The following is a 17,694-nucleotide window of genomic DNA, read 5'->3' as shown; positions in this document are numbered from 1 at the left end:
TGTCTGGTTGGTGCACAGTTGCACATCCACAATTAAGGAGAATCACTATTTATAGCAATTCCTTAATTTTGCTCTTGGAATTATGGTAACAATAAAGTAACTTTTCATATTTAAAATATGGCTGACACCCAGACAGTAGTATTGCTGTTAGAATCAAGAATGCACTAAGCATATTCAACTGCGTCAGCCCTACAGTTTTCCCGTAAAATTTTATCTAGTTGCTTTAAAAAGATAAAAATCTGTAGAAAATCTGTTATGCATTCAGTACCTGAACTATTTTGATAAGTTTTGCCAGCTAAATGAGCACACATTGGTATGAATTTATCTCATCTTAATGACTTAATTTACTGCCTTTTTGAAAACATTTATCTTTTTTTGGTGGTTGCTAGATTTTATTTTGTTTTTGCCTCAGAATTTTGAGATAGAAGACTGAAATATGCCATGGCCAAATGTTCAGAGTTGATTACACTGGCTGTGTGATTTGATTTCTGCTTTATCATAAAAGGAGAAATAATTCAAGGGGAAAATGCTTCTTTGTCTTCATCACTTCATAGTGACACGTGTTGCTGAAGCATTTTTTTTTGTACTTCAAGCCACTAGAATGGAGATCTTTGAACGAGAAGGAATTGAATCTCCCTGTGCCCTTTCCTAATGAAATAGCCATAGTCACAGTTACAGCCTTTTCAGTGGTTGTCAGGGACTGAGGGGGGAGTGGGGGGTGACTGTGACAGGAAACGGGGTTCTTCAGGTGATGGAGATGTTCTGGAATTAGATGGTGGTAGTGACTGGGCACCCTTGTGCATGTGCTGGAAATTACTCAGCTGTACATTTTAAGAGGATGAGTTCTGTGGTGTGTGAACAATGTCTGAGTTTCTCAAAAGGAGCAAGAAGAGAAGGGATTCCATGTATGAAGGAGTCCCATACATGCTGCACCAACTCCTTCAGTTCTCTTAACAGTAGGTTATGGAGAAGCCTGGGCCTGGAGAATGCTGAGTTTTCTGACAAAAGAGTGAAAAACGTCAGTCACAGCCCAAGTGTTACCTCTGAGGACATGGATAATTCTGCACATACAAAAGATCTGTTTCAAAAGGGACATTATGAGGCTGTATTCGTGAAGACTGCATTCTGTTTTAGACTTTAAAATGAAACAAACATGTGTCAGGTGTAAACAAACAACTAAATGAAGGAAGAGAAGGGAGGGACTGACAGGAGTGAGGGTTGTTTAATTGCTGATTGTGGGTTTCAAATGGGGAAAAAGTAAAAAGAGCTCTAACAGGTTTTGAATGTATAGTTAGATGCCAGAGCTTATGATAATTGCTTCCAATATTTTACACCGTTTAATCACCATAAAAACCATATTTTCAACCCTTTTTTAAATTTGGGAAACTAAAAATGAAACATTTTCTACCACTTCTCCCTTAAAAAATTATAATTGTATGTGTGAATGCCTTTGGAAGAAGTCCCCGAAGAGCAGTGGTGCCCAGTGTGTTTCACCCAGACAGAGTTCCTGCGGCCCAGAAGCCCGCCCTCCAGCAGGGAGCCACACACAGGGTGAAAACGGGGAGGGTGCCTCCTGCTCTCACGTCTGACAAGCCGCCTCAGCCAGTCCTGAGCGCTTCCCGCCTCGCCCTGCACTCAGCCATTTCTCTAAGGCACCCCCGCTCCTTCCACTGGGAAACAGCCCTTTGAAATTTGCTTTGTGCCCCTGTGACATGACATGGAAGGGCTCATGGGACATCAAGAAGATGCTCAAATGTGAGGGAATGAACACAACAAATATGTTTAAATTCATTACTTAGGCTATTACTAAAAAGACCCTCTTTGGACATCTTTGAAGGCTGGGAGGCACCAACTCATGTTCTGAGAATTGATAAACTGAAGGAAAAAATAAAGAAAATTTGCCTTTCTTATGTCAAATGTATTCCAGAGTAACCAGCTAGTTGATGAGGCAAAGTTCTTCTGTACAGCTAATAAATAATAGAATTAAAGGCAACGACAGAATTAGAATAACTGTGCTATTGCTTTCTGGTGAAATAATCTAGGCAGCATTCATCAACTGCTACTAAGCCATGAGCAGTGAGGACACCGGGACCCGGTGGGCAGTCTCAGCATCACCCAGAGTAGGCTCACCAGGCACCTCGCCCTGCCGATGAGATGCAGACGGACGGACATCCCAGCACAGGGGAAGCACCAGGTACCGGAAGGAAGACGGAAGCTAGCTCAGCCTCCCGGCCCTCTCCCAGCCTGGCAAGGAGCACAAGGACTACTGAGATGTACTTTTGCAACTCAAGGCTGCCGTTTTCTCTGTTTTAACTTTGTGATGGTTCCCCCAGGGCCTTTGCGAGTTGTTAGTGACTTTCCAGCGCTGACTGTCCTCTGTCTGGCGGCCTCGTCTTGGCCTGTCAGACTCCTTCGCCTGCTTGAAGGTGCCGATGAAGCGCTGTGGTGTCTGGGGAGCTGAGTTCTCGGTGGAGATGACTTGTTCAGTGGTTGGTGCTCCCACAGCACATAGACCACATTTCATTTTTGCCAGACCATGTTTTACCTTAAATTGTGGCCACGTGCACATTTGTGTCAATTACATTGTCAGTGTTTTGCAGGTGAGGGCCTTACTTTATTTCTCTGTGTCTCTGAACCCTTGCTTGCACAGAAGGACCTAGCATATAGTAATTCTTGTCAAATTTAATTCTGTTCAGCTGTTAATAAGTAGCTCCTGCTTGTCCATATTTGGAATGGCTTTTTCTTTTCCTTTGTATTTTGTGTAGTCTGCCTTGCCATTTAGAAGAGTCACTAAGACAGCGTCCTCTCTCTTAGTTGTGCCCTGGTGTGGTACAGCTCTGGGGAAGGGACTAGCTGTGGGGCTGTTTGTAGAATGTCCCTGCAAGGCAGGAGGATTCTAACGGGCCCCCAAAGCCCATGGGTGACCTTCATTTCCCGTGAGGATGAAGGGAGGTGGGGACGGGCAGCAGGAGGGGACACCCAGGGGTCAGCCAGCAATCGTCCTGTTTCCTTCCTCTCTAATAAATCTGGAAAATGAGTTTTGGTTGGATGAATGCCTTGGCACCCTTTCTAACCTTTGTTAGTAATTTACAACTTGATTTTATATTGTGATTTGTTGCCAGAAAATTCCAACCAGTAAATCATGAGTGTTATAGAAGATCACCCTGAAGGAAATCTAGAAATATAGTTTAATCTTGACAACGTAGAAGAAATATGGATACGTTCACACCCCGCCCCCTACTGCAGGGGAGCTGGGCTTCCTGATTGCTCTCAGAGCTCCGTCTGCTCTGTGACAGAGGAGGCCTGGCAGTCCCTGCATTGTTAAGAGTTCCTTAGATCCTGTCTGCAGCTGCTAGAAAATGAACCGCCAGGCATGTGGGACTCTGCCCAGATGCCCAGTGTGAGGAACTGTAGCCACAGAGTATTTTTTGTTTAGAGAAGGAGAACCTTTCCCAGCCAAGAGAAGACTGCCTTCAGCTTTAACACACACTGTCCTACTAAGCGTGACATGACTTGTCCTTCGTATGTTGGGCATACTTCTGCCTGAGTTGTGGCTTCAGCAAGAAAAAGGAGGGACACTTTCTACTTTGTTAACAAGACAGGGTCAGCTGTCCGTTTCCTCTCGCAGGGAAAGCGTGTAGAGACTGACCGATGTGCCAGAGGCTTCTTGGGGGCGAGCACTTGCATTGTTAGTGATGTCTGGGTACTTGGATGCGTTTTCTTTTTCCTTTTGCCCTTGATACTGCAGCTAAAACAACAACTTCGAGATGTTCATGTTTATCTCCAATTTGCAGATGAGGAAACCGAGGCAGACAGAGGAAATGATTTACCCAAAGCTATGCAGCTTAAGTAGAAGGGTTGAGGTCCAGAGTCTGCACTTTTAACCACGGTGCAGTGTTGTCATGTCAACATGTTCAAATACAAGATTGGCCGCGATGAGCCTCCAGTATGTGCAGCATTGGGAATAATCCTTAAATCATAACTTGAATTCTGTCACTTACCATCCCAGCCCTGTCCAGTGTCTTCCCATTACACTTAGAATAAAACTAAAAACTGTACCCTAGGATGTAAGTGACCCTGTGCTGCTGCCCCTTAGTCTCTCGGCCTTATCCCCACCCTGCTGCTGCAGCCATGCTGGCCCTTCTGTCTCCAGAACGTGCTTTTGAGGCCGTTCTGGTGGCCAGTTGGCTTCCCTCCTCTCCGTGGTCATGTTGTGAGCACAGATGTCACCCTTGGAGAAACCTTTCCCGCCCTCCCTAGCCAACTGGTCTGAAGCCGGACACTTTGCCGCTGTCTCTGAGGTCCCTCCGCTCGGATGTATTTTCCTGTCTCTTTCAACTGCAGAGTCTGCACTGCCTGAAACCGTGCTCAGGACATGATGGCTCTGCAGGCAGACTCACTGGGGAAATGAACATTGTGAGGAGTTGAATAGTTATGTGTCTGGAAGGCCCGTGGCTTTTCTGGAAGCAGCCTTTTCAGATCCTCTGGCTTAAAGGGTGTATGACACCAGCCCCAGGCACCAGAAGGCCGCCTGATCAACTCTGTCCCTCCAAATTCTGCCGCCTCCCGGACTACAACTAGAAGTTGATCTCCTGCAGTGTCTCAATAGCAGGAGACTGCCAGGGACCTGTGGTTTGTCGCCTCGTAGGACCCTGGGAAGGAGCTCTTGGACTTGAGCTCAGCATAATGACTCTGTTTGTACTAGTGACCCTGAGACCTCAAGAAAGGTTCGGTTCCAGAATATTCTCTGTGATAGCACGTCCGTGACGTTTGGGAGACTTCTGTGAACTAAATGGGAAGTTAGACATTTGGGCTGAGTCCTCAGTTACCTGCTAAACCTTTCAGGGCAGACTCATCCTCTGATCAGCTGTGGGCCTGCTTCTGGCTTCATGCTGGGGAGTCTCGGCTCAGCTGTGTGGTTGGTGAAGAGGTGTCTCCTAGAGTGACACGCTCCTCACCCGCCATCAGAGGCACTGTGCGTTTTCTTAGGGTCACTCGTTAATGGACTGGACTGTTTGACAGGGCCACAAGGCTCTGCCGGCCGCCGCCTCTGGTGCTTTGGCCCCCAGGGGTCCACGAGGGAGGGACAATGGGACTTCCGACCCTGCTGGGCAGAGACAGCACTTGAACTTTTTGACTCGGGCTTCATGAGCCCCCCTCCCCTGTTGCCCACAAACCTTAGAGCAAGTTCCCATCGTGAAGTTCTCTGAGCAAGTGTGTAGACCCTTCTGGCCTTTTCCTTCATGCCTTTCAGTGAGCATTTTGTACTGAGAAAAGGAAGGCCTTGGTCTTTCTCTTTCTTGTTTCACTGGTGTAAAAGCACAGCACTCTTAGGAGTTCATCAGTCCCTCAAGGCTTTTCCAGTTCACCCACCAGTCTAAGGAGTCATGGCTGGGTGGTCACGTGAGGAAAGGGCCATTGTGACATCTTAGCTGAGATAAATCATTGAACTGTTGGTGCTGCATGGGGCTCTGTAGGTCTTTCTTTTTTTTCAAACTTTTTTTTATTGAGATATAGTCATTTTACAATGTATCAAATTCCAGCGCAGAGCACATTTTTTCAGTTATACATGAACATACATATATTCATTGTAACATTTTTTTCTCTGTGAGCTACCACAAGATCTTGTATATATTTCCCTGTGCTATACAGTATAATCTTGTTTATCTATTCTACCTATGCCTGTCAGTATCTACAAATTTTAAACTCCCAGTCTATCCCTTCTCACCCCCTCCCCGTTGGCAACCACAAGTTTGTATTCTATGTCTATGAGTCTGTTTCTGTTTTGTATTTTTTTTTGTTTTTTTATTTTTAATTTTTTTTTAGATTCCACATATGAGATACCTCATACGGCATTTTTCTTTCTCTTTCTGGCTTCACTTAGGATGGCATTCTCCAAGCCCATCCATGTTGCTGCAAATGGCATTATGTTGTTGGTTTTTATGGCTGAATAGTATTCCATTGTATAAATATACCACATCTTTATCCAGTCATCTGTTGATGGACATTTAGGCTGTTTCCATGTCTTGGCTATTGTAAATAGTGCTGCTATGAACATTGGGGTGCAGGTGTCTTTTGGTCTTTTTTTTCTTAATAGCTTTTTATAATCGAGATTTCTATTTAGGTTTCTTGGCTGAATCATAGGATGATGATAGAATAATTAGGTTACAGATTTATTTGCCCACTTCACAAATTTGTTTTGAGAACGTGAGTTGTGGCAGAGCTTGAGGAGAGAGCATCAGACTCCTGCTTCTGAACAAGGGATGGTAGCAGAGTGGATGAGGACCTCGTGTTGATGGTACAGGGGACTCGTGAAGAGAGACGCCCACAGAGCCAGGCTTCCCCTCCCTGCGGGGTGGCTCTGGAGCCGGCTTTTAAAAGGCAGGCAGGATTTTGGCAGGCAGATGTGAGCATCTAAGGGCAAAGCTTGTGTGGCTGGACTAGGGGAGGTTCCCCTTTGCTCCCGGGTCCGCAGAAGCTCTGGGGCTTGGGTCTTCGTGGGGCTTGCCCCATGAACTGGCACTGGAGCAGGGCCCTGCCCTGCGGTGCTCAGGGACTTGTTGGTGTGAGGAGGTGGCTGGGGATGGGGGAAAGGCTGACATTTGTTGGATGGTTCTCTGCCATAGGCGTGTATTGAGCTCTTTTAGGCAGATTATTTCCCTTCATCCTCACGGCCATCTTTTTGGTTCCTGTTGTAACCCCCTCCCAGGAAGGTAGACTGATGCCTGGCCTTGGAGTGTAGGAGCCACGCCGAGGGGTCTGGCAGGCTTTTAAACAGACCATGAGGAAGCACTGAAGGATTTTGAGCAGGCTTCCGGGGTGTCTGTTAGCAGTTGTGGTGGTGTCTGAGCATACTGGGCACCAGGCATGGTGACTAGAACGCGGTTCAGTGTGGTGAGAGGACCTGAGGCTGGAGTCGGGTATTGGAGTTGGGGAAAGTCGAGGAACAGCCTGAGCGCTGGGCGCTGGGATGCAGATGTTAGTACCAAACTTAGTGGCATCTCAGAGTGACTTAAACTTGAGCTTGTGCTTTGTACACAGTAAGTCCTTAAGGTAAAAACTGATTTCATTTTCTCTGCATGCCTGCTGTTGTGGAACTTTGAATCTCCCGAGCCAAGGATGCCCTGTCTGTAGACACCTGAGGCATAGGCTTACGAACGGTGCCTTTGTTAGCTCTCTCCTAGTTCCACTGGGAATCAGAGCCTTTCAGAACAGGGAGAGGAGAGGCCCAGGTCACTTCCATTAAATGTTTATATTTCACAGACTTTTGACACCAAGTATAGCGCAGGCTGGACCATGTTACAACACAGTGTAATTGTGTTGTTCATAAAGTAATTCTAGGATTTATGAGAATGAGAATTCAGATTGATACCCGTAACACGTGCTCTGATAACAGGACCCAAGAAATGCAAGGCCTTTTGCGGTCTGGCCAGACATTCCAGAGATGTCCTCCCCATTTCTCTTCTTGTGTGGCCCCTCCCCGCCCTCGTGGTGGGAGGGCCGAGAAGTTGCTTCCGAGGCACCTGACTAGTTTATGAGCCGCTCTGAGGAGCATTACTTGGTAGCTTGGATTAAACCAGTGAAATATGAGAAGAGTGCTGGAGGTCCACGAATAGGCTCCCAGCTGTCAGCCCCAGAGGAGCATTGGCCCTGGTACCCGGTGCCGAGCCCTCCTGCAGGCAGGTCTCTGGCCTTCCCGGAAACACCCCTGCCGGAAACCTTCACTGTGCTTTCTGGGCATTTCCTCTTCAGAAAAGAAATGGGTCCTGGGCTGTTGTTTAGTCCCTTCCCTGCTGATGCCTTAGGACAAGCTGACCCCAAGATGGGGAAGGAAGGACTGAGAACAGGTTTTAGAACCTTCCTGTTCTTCTCAAGCACTTGCCTCTCAGCATGGCCCTAAGTCTCAGACCAGAGCCTGCAGGTCTCCTGTCTGGTTGCTCAGCCGGAGGATGGAGGGTGGGGGGATGGCAGAGGGGCGGCCTTGCGGAGAGGAGGCCTCAGCCACTGGGCCTGCCCAGCCAGGACAGGGCCAGCTCAGGGTGGGAGGGGAAGGGGACATGGCTTTTGAGCAGAGTGTCACTTGGCTATGGGTGTGGACAAGGTTCATGTCAAAGATCATTTGGAGAGGTTTTTGCTTTTTTAATTACAAAGTTTACCTCCTTTTTCAGGACTGCACCTGCCACATATGGCTGTAATGGTGCCTCCTGCAATTTTCAGCAGCGTGGCCCTTATAGGAACAATTCATGAATGGCTTTTGGCACATTTCGACTTACTGGCGAAAGTAGTCATGTCACTTGCTAAGCCAACATGACTGATTGGTTTGGGGAGGACAGCAGATGAAGACTAGTTCCTGCCTTGAGGGACGCTTACCTGCGGAGGCCACGTTTCCATTTGCCTGGATCAGTGCCTGTTTATTCCTATTGTCCAGACGTTGTTATTAACAGCACTCCCGTTGAAACCCAGAGTTCCCCAGTGTGAATGATAAATTACTTGGTTACCTTGCTCATAGTCCAGTGGCAAGAGGCAAATATGTAATGCTTACCATGGAGTTAAACGGAATTGAGCCTGCTGTGCAAAGGGCACCCAGCCTGGCCTTTTCCTAGGCCTTCTCCCTGCCCTCCCTGCTTATACTGCTTGCCTCCCCTTCCTTGGTGGCCCCTCGTCCACCTGTCATCCTCCTGCTTATCCCGCTGTCCTGCCTTCTCCGTGCCTTGTGGCTGCCCACAGGGCCCGGATGTACTCAGGATCTAAGCTGGTGAGCTCTCATCCCCACGGGGCCCCCTTGGAGCAGATTTTGGGGTGCACTTCCCCCTTTGTCTTCTTCTGGAATTCTGTTTGGGGAGAATTTTCATTTTTGATGGCCACTTGAATTCGCCTTACCCCAATTTCTCTGGGTTGTTTTGGAAAGAATCTTCTGTACTGTCATTTTGATGGGTTCTCAGGAGTCCAGGTGGAGAGGAATGTGTGCGTGGGTTCCTGTCCTCAGCTTGGGTACCTTTGGACTCTGATAGCTACATCCGTCCCTCCACAGCACCTTAGAAAGAGTGGGGCTTTGGAGGCCCTCAGACCTGGGTGTGAGTCTGGGTAGTCAGAGTGTCATGAAGGTGGGGGAAGCCAAGCACAGGATGATGTCTGAGTCCCTTCTGCCTGAAACCTTCAATGATTCCTCTTCAGTGATTTTGAGTTAGGAAGAAGCCCTAATTATAGAAGTTAAACCATTTTAGTTCTCAGTAAGAGATGGTGTCAAATTAATTGATAATCTTAGAATAGGATGTGAACCCTAATGCAGCATTTACAGAAGAATGGATAAATGTTAGGTTTTCTCTTTCTTTTGTTTTTCATCAGTGCCTTTGGCCCAGTAGTGAATTCCTCATTTGAAAGAACTCCATTGTGAACTTTCATTTTCATCCCTCACCCTTTCTAGTTTGTTTCCCCCAAGTGTGGTCCTGCCTGCTTGTGAAATTTGAAATCAGAATTGGGTGTGAGTAGGAGGCAATACAGAAGAAGCTGGCTTCTCCAGAACCGAGAATTCATGCCCAGTTCCCATGCCTCTTTGTTTTCTAAGAGGCTGGAAGTTAGAAGAAATTAGAGAGTTTATTTTGATTTCTCTATCCTGCCTTTAAGCTTTCTACACTGGAACAAGCTGGCTGATTTTTCATAAGTGAATTCATTAAGTGTGTAGGCGTGTATAATTTTTTTTTTTTTGGCAAGGCTACCATGCATTGTGTATTCGAGAGCATGAATGAACTTCTGGAATGGAAGAGGGGGGCTCAACCCGCAAGTGCAGTTTCTACGGATTCTTTCTGCCTCCTCTCTGATAAAATCACCTTGCTCTTACCAGCGTCTTTTCAGTGATGCAGGGTGCTTTCAGCAACTCAGGCATTTTACAGCCGATGAGGGGTCTGAGAGCCAGAAGGGAACAGAATCCAGTAAAGGCAGGGAGCTTCCCCGAGCCCAGCCCCATTATTGGGAGCTAGAACTTAAAAACAGAACTTGGACAACAGCAGAACCCCAGAGGACGAAGCCCAGTTTAAGTGAAGGTCGCCTGTTGTGTTTCTGTGCTTGTGTTTGATCCCCTTGAATGATTGCCGAAGTTGGGCTCGCTACTCTGTTCCTTTCTCTCATGTAAACAGTAGCTTTAGGGTGGGGGGCAGAGGAGAGAGCTGCTCTCAGAAAGAAGGAACACTCTTTACCCCTTTGGTCTTTATTTTCCTCATTTGCAAAATAAGGATAATATATTCACATCTCAGGTTATTGTGAGATTATTAAAATTCATCCCAAAGTGCCTTAAAAACTGAAGTACAACTGGTCAAAATGGCCATCATCCAAAAGCCTACAAATAATAAATGCTGGAGAGGGTGTGGAGAAAACGGAACCTTCCTACACTGTTGGTGGGAATGTAAGTTGGTGCAGTCACGATGGAGGACAGTATAGAGGTTCCTTAAAAAGCTAAAAATACAATTACCACATTATCCAGCAATCCTAGTCCTGGACATGTATCTGGAGAAAACTCTTAACTCAAAAAAACACATGGACCCCAGTGTTCACAGCAACACTGCAGTTAGCCAAGACATGGAAGCAACCTAAATGTCCATCGACAGATGACTGGATAAAGAAGTTGTGTGAGATACACACACACACACACACACACACACACACACACACACACACACACACACACACACACACACACACACACACACATACACACATACACATACTACTACTACTACTACTACTACTACTACTACTACTACTTAGCTATTAAATGAAATAATGCCATATGCAGCAACATGGATGGACCTAGACAATATCATACTAAGTGAAGTAAGTCAGAGAAAGACAACTATCATATGATGTCACTGGTATGTGGAATCTGGAAAAAAAATGATACAAAGGAACTCATTTACAAAACAAAAATAGACTTAGAGACAGAAAACAAACTATGGTTACCGAAGGGGAAAGGAGGAGGGAGGATGGATAAATTAGGACTTCGGGATTATCAGGTACACACTGCTGTATATAAAACAGATGAACAACAAGGACCTACTGTACAGCACAGGGAAATATATTCAATATCTTATAGTAACCTATAATGGAAAAGAATCTGAAAAAGAATATATGTGAATATAAGTATAAATGAATCACTTTGCTATACACCTGAAACATTGCAAATCAACTATACTTCAATTAAAAAGTAAAATATAAAACAATAAAGTACAATATGAGTGCAAAATACCATTTTTTCTTCAGCCAATCCAGTCTTCTGAGGCTCAAGAAATGACCTGTTCTTTAGGTAGCATGTCCTTACTGACTTTTTTCTAGGAAGAAGATTTAGTCTTCTTTGATCACTGAGCAGATAGATGTTTGCCTTGAAAAGAGAACTGTCATGGCTTCCGTTTTGGTGCTTTTACTTGTGGTTTAGATGGTGAGGCAGAGATGAGGTCTGAGCCACTTGTCACAGGCTTATAGGTGAGTGGTCCAGGATCAGTCCCACTTTTGTAATTTTTAAAACCTTAAAACCATTGTGAACTATATATAGAAAATGCATAAAACCCAAAGGCATAGTGTAATGTAAAGCTAACAGCTGTTTAATTGCTTCTGAGGAGAAGAATTGGAACATTGCAGGCCCCCCCCCCAAAGTAACCACTCTCCTGACTTGCCTGCTAATCACTTTCTTGCTTTTCTTTTTAGTTTACATCTGAATATGCACCCTGAAATTACAGTGAATGTTGCTTATAGTTGAACTTATTCAAATATGTATATACTTTGTGTCTGACCTTTTCATTCATTATTATGAGATTTATCTGTATTGTTGAGTGTAGCTTTGATTCATTTGTATTCACTGATCATTGAATTCCCTGGTATGAAAACAACAGCTTTCTCATATAGGAGATGGATACACAGATTTCTAGTTTTTGGCTGTTAAGAATAGTGCTGCTCTGAGCATTTCTGTACATTTCACCTGCTGTACACATGCATGCATTTCTGTTGGCATATTTCTGGCAGCGAAATAGCTGTATATGTGTATCTTCAAATTCGGCAGATAAAGCCAAGGTATTTTCTAAAGTGTTAGTTGTACCAGTTTACATTCCTACCAGCAAGTGTGAAAGTTCTGTAGTAACCCATTCTTGTCAACATTTGGTCTTGTCAGCCATTAATTTAGCCTTTCAGGGGAGTAAGTAGTGCTGTCTCATAATTTTAATTGGCATTTCTCTGATGATTAATGGAGATTGAACAGCTGTCGTGTACTTACAAACACTGATATTTTTTGTGACATGCCTGTTGAAATACTTCGGCCATTTTTCTACTGGGTTGCCTGTTGATTGGCTTGTAGATCTGTATATATTCTAGAATCAAGCTTGTTGTTGCATATTTGTTTTATGAATATCTCTTACCAGTGACTTGCCTTTTACTTTCCTGGGGTGTTTTTGTACACTGAAGTTCTTAATTTTAATTTGGTCCAGTTTATCAGTCTTTTCTTTTCTGGTTTGTGTTGATTGAATCCTGATATTTTCCCCAATTCTGGGATCATGAAGCTGTTTTCCTATATCATTTTCTAATAGCTTTATTATTTTACTTTCCACACTTAACATCTATTACCAGGAATTCATTGTATGTATGTTGTGAATAGGAGTCAGTTTCTTTTCTATTCCTTGTCGATATTCAGTTAACTCAGGGAGCGTTTATTTAAAAGAGCAGTCCAGTTCTCACTGCTCTGTAGTGCCTACTTTGTCAGAAAGAAAATGCCCCTTTATGCATCAGTTTCTTTATTCTGTTGTATTGCTATATTTGTCTCTCCTTGAACTGATAGCACATTGCCTTAATTCTTACTGTTTTATAATCTTGATGTCCAGCTGGGAGCATGTTTTATCACCTTTTGTCTTGTCTTTTGCATTTCCACATAGATTTTTGTAATCAACTTGTTAAGTTCCTAAAGAAAAATTATAGTTGGGATTTTGAGTGGAGTTTTATTGAATGGGATTTTCAGTGGGAGTTTTATTGAATGTGTAGATCAATTTCAGAAAAATGGAAATTTTGCAATGCTAAGTATTCCAGTCTGTAGTTGATCGCTCCATTTAACTTTTTTAAGGGATGGGGAGGTAATTAGGTTTATTTATTAATTTATTTTTCACGGAGATACTGGGGATTGGACCCAAGACTGGTGCATGCTAAGCACACACTTTACCACTAAACTATACCCTCCCCCCCAATTCATTTTAGTCTTTTTATTTGTATTGTTCCATAGCTTTTGGGGTAGAGATTTATTCCTAGGTGTTAGTTTTTTTGCAATTAAAATTGGAAACTTTAAAAATTTCCTTTTTGGGGGCTTGGTATTGAAATTTAATTGCTTTTTTGGTATATTGACTTTGTATTAATCAGTCTTGGTAAACTCACATTAATTTTATAATATACTTGTAGGTCTTCTTGATTTTCTACTGATAGTTATAATTTCCATTAATGACAGTTTTTCTTTTGTGAGCTTTATACTTTTCATTTTTTTCTGTTACCATAAAGCTTTAGCTTGGACCTCAAATACAATGTTGAAAAGAAATTATAAATGTAAATTTTTGTCTTGTTCTCCATATCAAAGGGAAAGCTTCCAGCATTTAATCAATCATGATGCTTGGTTTGACACTTGTATCAGAATTTAGCTGTTTCCCCTTTTGGCCATTATGAATAATACTGCTTGGAGTTTTGAGTGTACAAGAATCTGTTGGAATCCCTGCTTTCACTTCTTTGGGGTATATACCCAGAAGTGGAGTTTCTGGGTCATATGGGAACACTGTTTAATTTTGGAGGAACCACCATGCCATTTTCCACAGTGACTGCAGCATGCAATGAATGCACAGGAGTCCCAGTTTCTCCACATCCTCACCAACACTTGTTTTCTCTTTCTATGTTTGGTTTTGTTTTTCATAGAATAGTAATCCAAATGGGTGTCAGTGATTGCTTTTTACCCACTGTTGCTGACCTCTCCTTGTGAGCTCCATTTAAACTTCTGTTAGTTCTTGTCTCTCTATCCTTTGTCTCTTGCGTGCCCTTTTGAATTTCTCAGTCTTTTGTCTTTCTGGGCTTCATTCTGGATTTTTTCTGCAGACTTAGTTTCCTGTTTAATTCCCCCTTCATCTATGTCCAGTGTGTTTGTAAGCCCATCCATTGAGTACTTAATTTGGACATTATATTGTTTGTTTCTTTAAAATATATCACTTTCCAAAAGTAGTCATACCCCCAAATTTTACTCATGTGTTTTATCTTCTTAGACAGAGTAAGAATTGTTATTTGAACAATTGTAAGTAAAATTGTTATTTTAACATCTGTTTGCAGTTACTCTTACATGCATCGTTATACTTGTCCTGTGTGCCTGGTTATCTTTGGTTTTGTTTTGGACATTGTATTTGGGAATTGTTTACAGAAGTAAATTGATGACTAAAGTAGGAGGATGCTGTCTCCATCCAGAAATGGTTTGCCAGGGGCTTTAGGGCACCAGCAATGTAGTAAGATCATTTACATCTGCTGTTAGAGATTGGTATTTTCTGGGTCACCCAGATTTTGGAAATTGGTCTGTAGGAAACTGTATATCTGGAAGCCGTTTTATTTCCAGTTTACTCTCCAAAGGTACAGCTATTTGGATTTCCAGCTCAAGTTGTAGGGGGATTTCTGGGCCACCAGTCTTTGAGGGCTCTGGAACCTCTGTTCTCCCAGATTCAGACAGTTAGCAGAAGTAATTCTCAGTGTGTCTTTTGCCCTTTTGCAGTGTATAAATGGCCCCAGGGCAAAAGTAGACTGTTTGCTGCAGGCTTGTATCTCTGGATTTTAGTTTTCTTATTTTTCATGACCTGGTAATTCTTTTGTGCCTCTTTAGTTCTCTGATGTTTTGAAGCAAGTGTTCCCTTTGTATGATAATCCAGCATTTTTAGTTGTTTTCAGCCTGAGGGTTGGTTGGAGTTACTTAGCCATTATCACGACTTTTTAAAGTTGTAGGGTAAAGGAACTGTGTTGGACTTGAGAACACATCTGTTCCAAACGAATTCATTATTAGTCAGTAAAGTAGGGGATTATTGATCACTTACCATGTACCTGCTATTGTGCTATATATATATGTAATGGGAATTCCTAGAAAATACAAAACATCCTATTCCTTCCATTCAAGGAGTTTAGCTGGGAGAACCAGCATACACTCAGGAAATTAAGTAGAACGTTAGAGGAGATGCTCCAGGCTATGCAGCATTCCTGGCCTAGCCAAGGATGTGGGCCTGAGACCCCCTACCACCTCCTCCCTGCATCCCCACCCCCCAGCTCTTCAGCCGCCTCCCCCCATCTGCATGTTCGGGACGTGTCTGCCCGGCCCTGTTGCAACGATCTCTGGACTCCCTCCATCTCTCTGGGCGACACTTGGGGAACTTGACTGTCTAGGGTATAGGTTGGCTGGCCCTGGTCAGTCCCTGACTCCACAGATGGGGTTCCCCGACATGGCTGTCATGTCTGAAAAAGCACTGCCTCTTACATCTCAGTCTTGAGTGATTGTGAGGGGACTGTGAGCACTGAAGGCACTTGTTACTATTTCTGTAATGAAGGACACTTCTGCCCGGACCAGTACTGCAGCTGTACTGATGCTCAAGATTTCATTGCGGAAAAGCCAATTCCAAACTGATAGGCTGCTCTTTAAAAAAAAATAACGTTTAATTTTTTAGAACAGTTTTAGTTTTATCGAAAAATAGCAAAGGTATTACAGAGCCCCCCATGTATCCCACACCCAGTCTCCCATTATATATCATTAACAGCCAACACTAGTATGGTATATTTGTTAAAATTAATAAACCAATGTTTGTTATTAAGTCCATAGTTTATTCAGGTCTCCTTAATTTTTATCTGATGTACTTTGTTCCAGAATCCCACCGGGATACCACATTACAGTTAATTGTGTGACAGTTTCTGACTTTCCTTGTTTTTGATGACTTTGGTTTTGAGGAGTATGGGTTAGGCATTTTGTAGTGTGTCTCTCTATTGTAATTGGATGTTACTCTTCTCATTAGACTGGGCTTACATGTTTTGAGGCAAAGGATCACAGCCCTAAAGTGCCTTTGATCACTTTACGAAGCATACATACCGCCAACATGATGTATGACTGTTGAGATTTTTCCAGTGTAAAATTACCGTGGTCTAATTCCACACTGTACTCTTTGGAGGGAAGTTAAAGCATGATATCGAATCCTCTGTAGCTCATGAAGTCATTTTCAGCTGTTTTTACCATAACATTGAAACACATCTGTCCACAAACCGATGTTCTATTTATACAAGTTTAAAACAGTTCTGTCTTCTAATCTTCAAGTACCTAATCACTTGCAGAGATGCTTTGTGTACTGTAGTGATGTTGATTAAATTTTGACTTCAGTTTTGAAGTTGTAGGATTCAAAGCTGAGTAGAGAAATTCGCATTCTCGGCGCTCTCCGGACAGATACCGCCGAGATCCTGTCGGCTACTTTGAACCGGGGTGGTAGCTAAGTGTTAGCTATGCTATGTTTGGAGCGCCCTCTGCGGGCCTCGCGCAACACACGCATTTATTCTCAAACTATCGTTTGCACTATGAGCTGGTGGAAAAGAGGTTTTTCTTTTTTCCAAAAATTGCGCCGAGAAGAGCAGAGCCCTACCGACGCGGGCGTGTTGTTAGGCGTTAGCAGTACTACCCTCGCCAAGCGCTCATCGGGCAGTAGCGCAACCCCAAGAAAAGGATGGTTGTTAATAGCTTTGGCTGCGTTGCGGGTAGGGAGCACCAATCTGGGGTTCGGTTGTGGTGACCAGCCGGGAGCCCTGCCGCGGCCCTTGGCTGCTGGCACACGTGTGCGAACCGCAGCCCCCACAGCAGACCACCAGCTCCTCCTTTTCTGAGGCTTCTGGAGGTCGCAGACAGGCCATTCGGTGTTACCCAGCAGGCCACGCGCCGGCCGCGGGTTGATTTGCATACGTGCAGGGGGCGGGGCCGCGACGCTGGCTTCAGGGCTCTAGCGCAGCAATGGAGCCCGAGAAGCTGGCGTCCTGGGAGCTGGGGGCCGCCTCCGCTGGCCGGCAGGCCGCTCACAGTGCCGGGTTTCCCATTGCAGGTGGTCCTCCTGGGCATGGACATCTTGTCCGCTCTGGTCACCCGGCTGCAGGATCGGTTCAAGGCGCAGATCGGCACAGGTGAGCTCGCGCAGGTGTGCATCCCCGCCTTCTCCCAGTCTCCCCAGACCCTCCGCTTGGCTGTACCCTCGCGCCCAGCCCAGCCCACCCCACCGCCTCACACGGGCTTTGCCTGCTGGGGCTGCCCTCGCTCCCAGCCTTGGCGCCCCCCCCACGCCCCCATTCATACCTTACCGCTGGCTGCTTCCACCTCCCTGTTCTACAATCATTACTGCTAATTCTTTCATTTCTTAAACGAATTAGCTATCACTTTCCTGTCAGCCAAGTCACCCTTGTCCCTGAGCCCCGCAGATCCGACAGTTCTGTTTTTTCCGGGTTATTTTTGGTATTACTGTTTTCACTTTGATTGTAAATGTCATCATAAATGATTACTTTTTTTTAAGGAAATCAGTATGTTGGCAATATGAAATGAAAGTAACTGCAGTTTCACATATTAAGAGATGTCTTCACAACACTGTAAAATGAGTATGAATCAATAAAGAATGTAAAAAAAAAAAAAAGAGAGAGATGTCT

At 44.4% G+C, this 17,694-nt stretch overlaps 1 protein-coding gene and 1 non-coding gene across 5 annotated transcripts in view; one reads left to right on the top strand and one right to left on the bottom strand.

Moving 5' to 3' along the window:
• The window catches only part of CLASP1 (cytoplasmic linker associated protein 1), a 191,567-nt gene that overhangs the window by 35,970 nt on the left and 137,903 nt on the right, over positions 1–17,694 (top strand). For all 4 annotated transcript variants that reach the window (XM_072960809.1, XM_072960808.1, XM_072960810.1 and 1 more), the window contains exon 5: positions 17,103–17,181. In XM_072960809.1, the coding sequence (XP_072816910.1) occupies positions 17,103–17,181 (79 nt within the window). The remainder of the gene's footprint in view (positions 1–17,102; positions 17,182–17,694) is intronic.
• Positions 16,616–16,738, bottom strand: LOC116280707 (U4atac minor spliceosomal RNA). Its single transcript, XR_004190197.1, has one exon. It is a non-coding gene; the product is annotated as a U4atac minor spliceosomal RNA (small nuclear RNA).

Source organism: Vicugna pacos, chromosome 5 (assembly GCF_048564905.1).
Source record: "Vicugna pacos chromosome 5, VicPac4, whole genome shotgun sequence".
Lineage (NCBI taxonomy): Eukaryota > Metazoa > Chordata > Mammalia > Artiodactyla > Camelidae > Vicugna > Vicugna pacos.
Note: the sequence above shows the minus strand (reverse complement) of the source record. Positions and strands in the feature narration are given on the sequence as shown.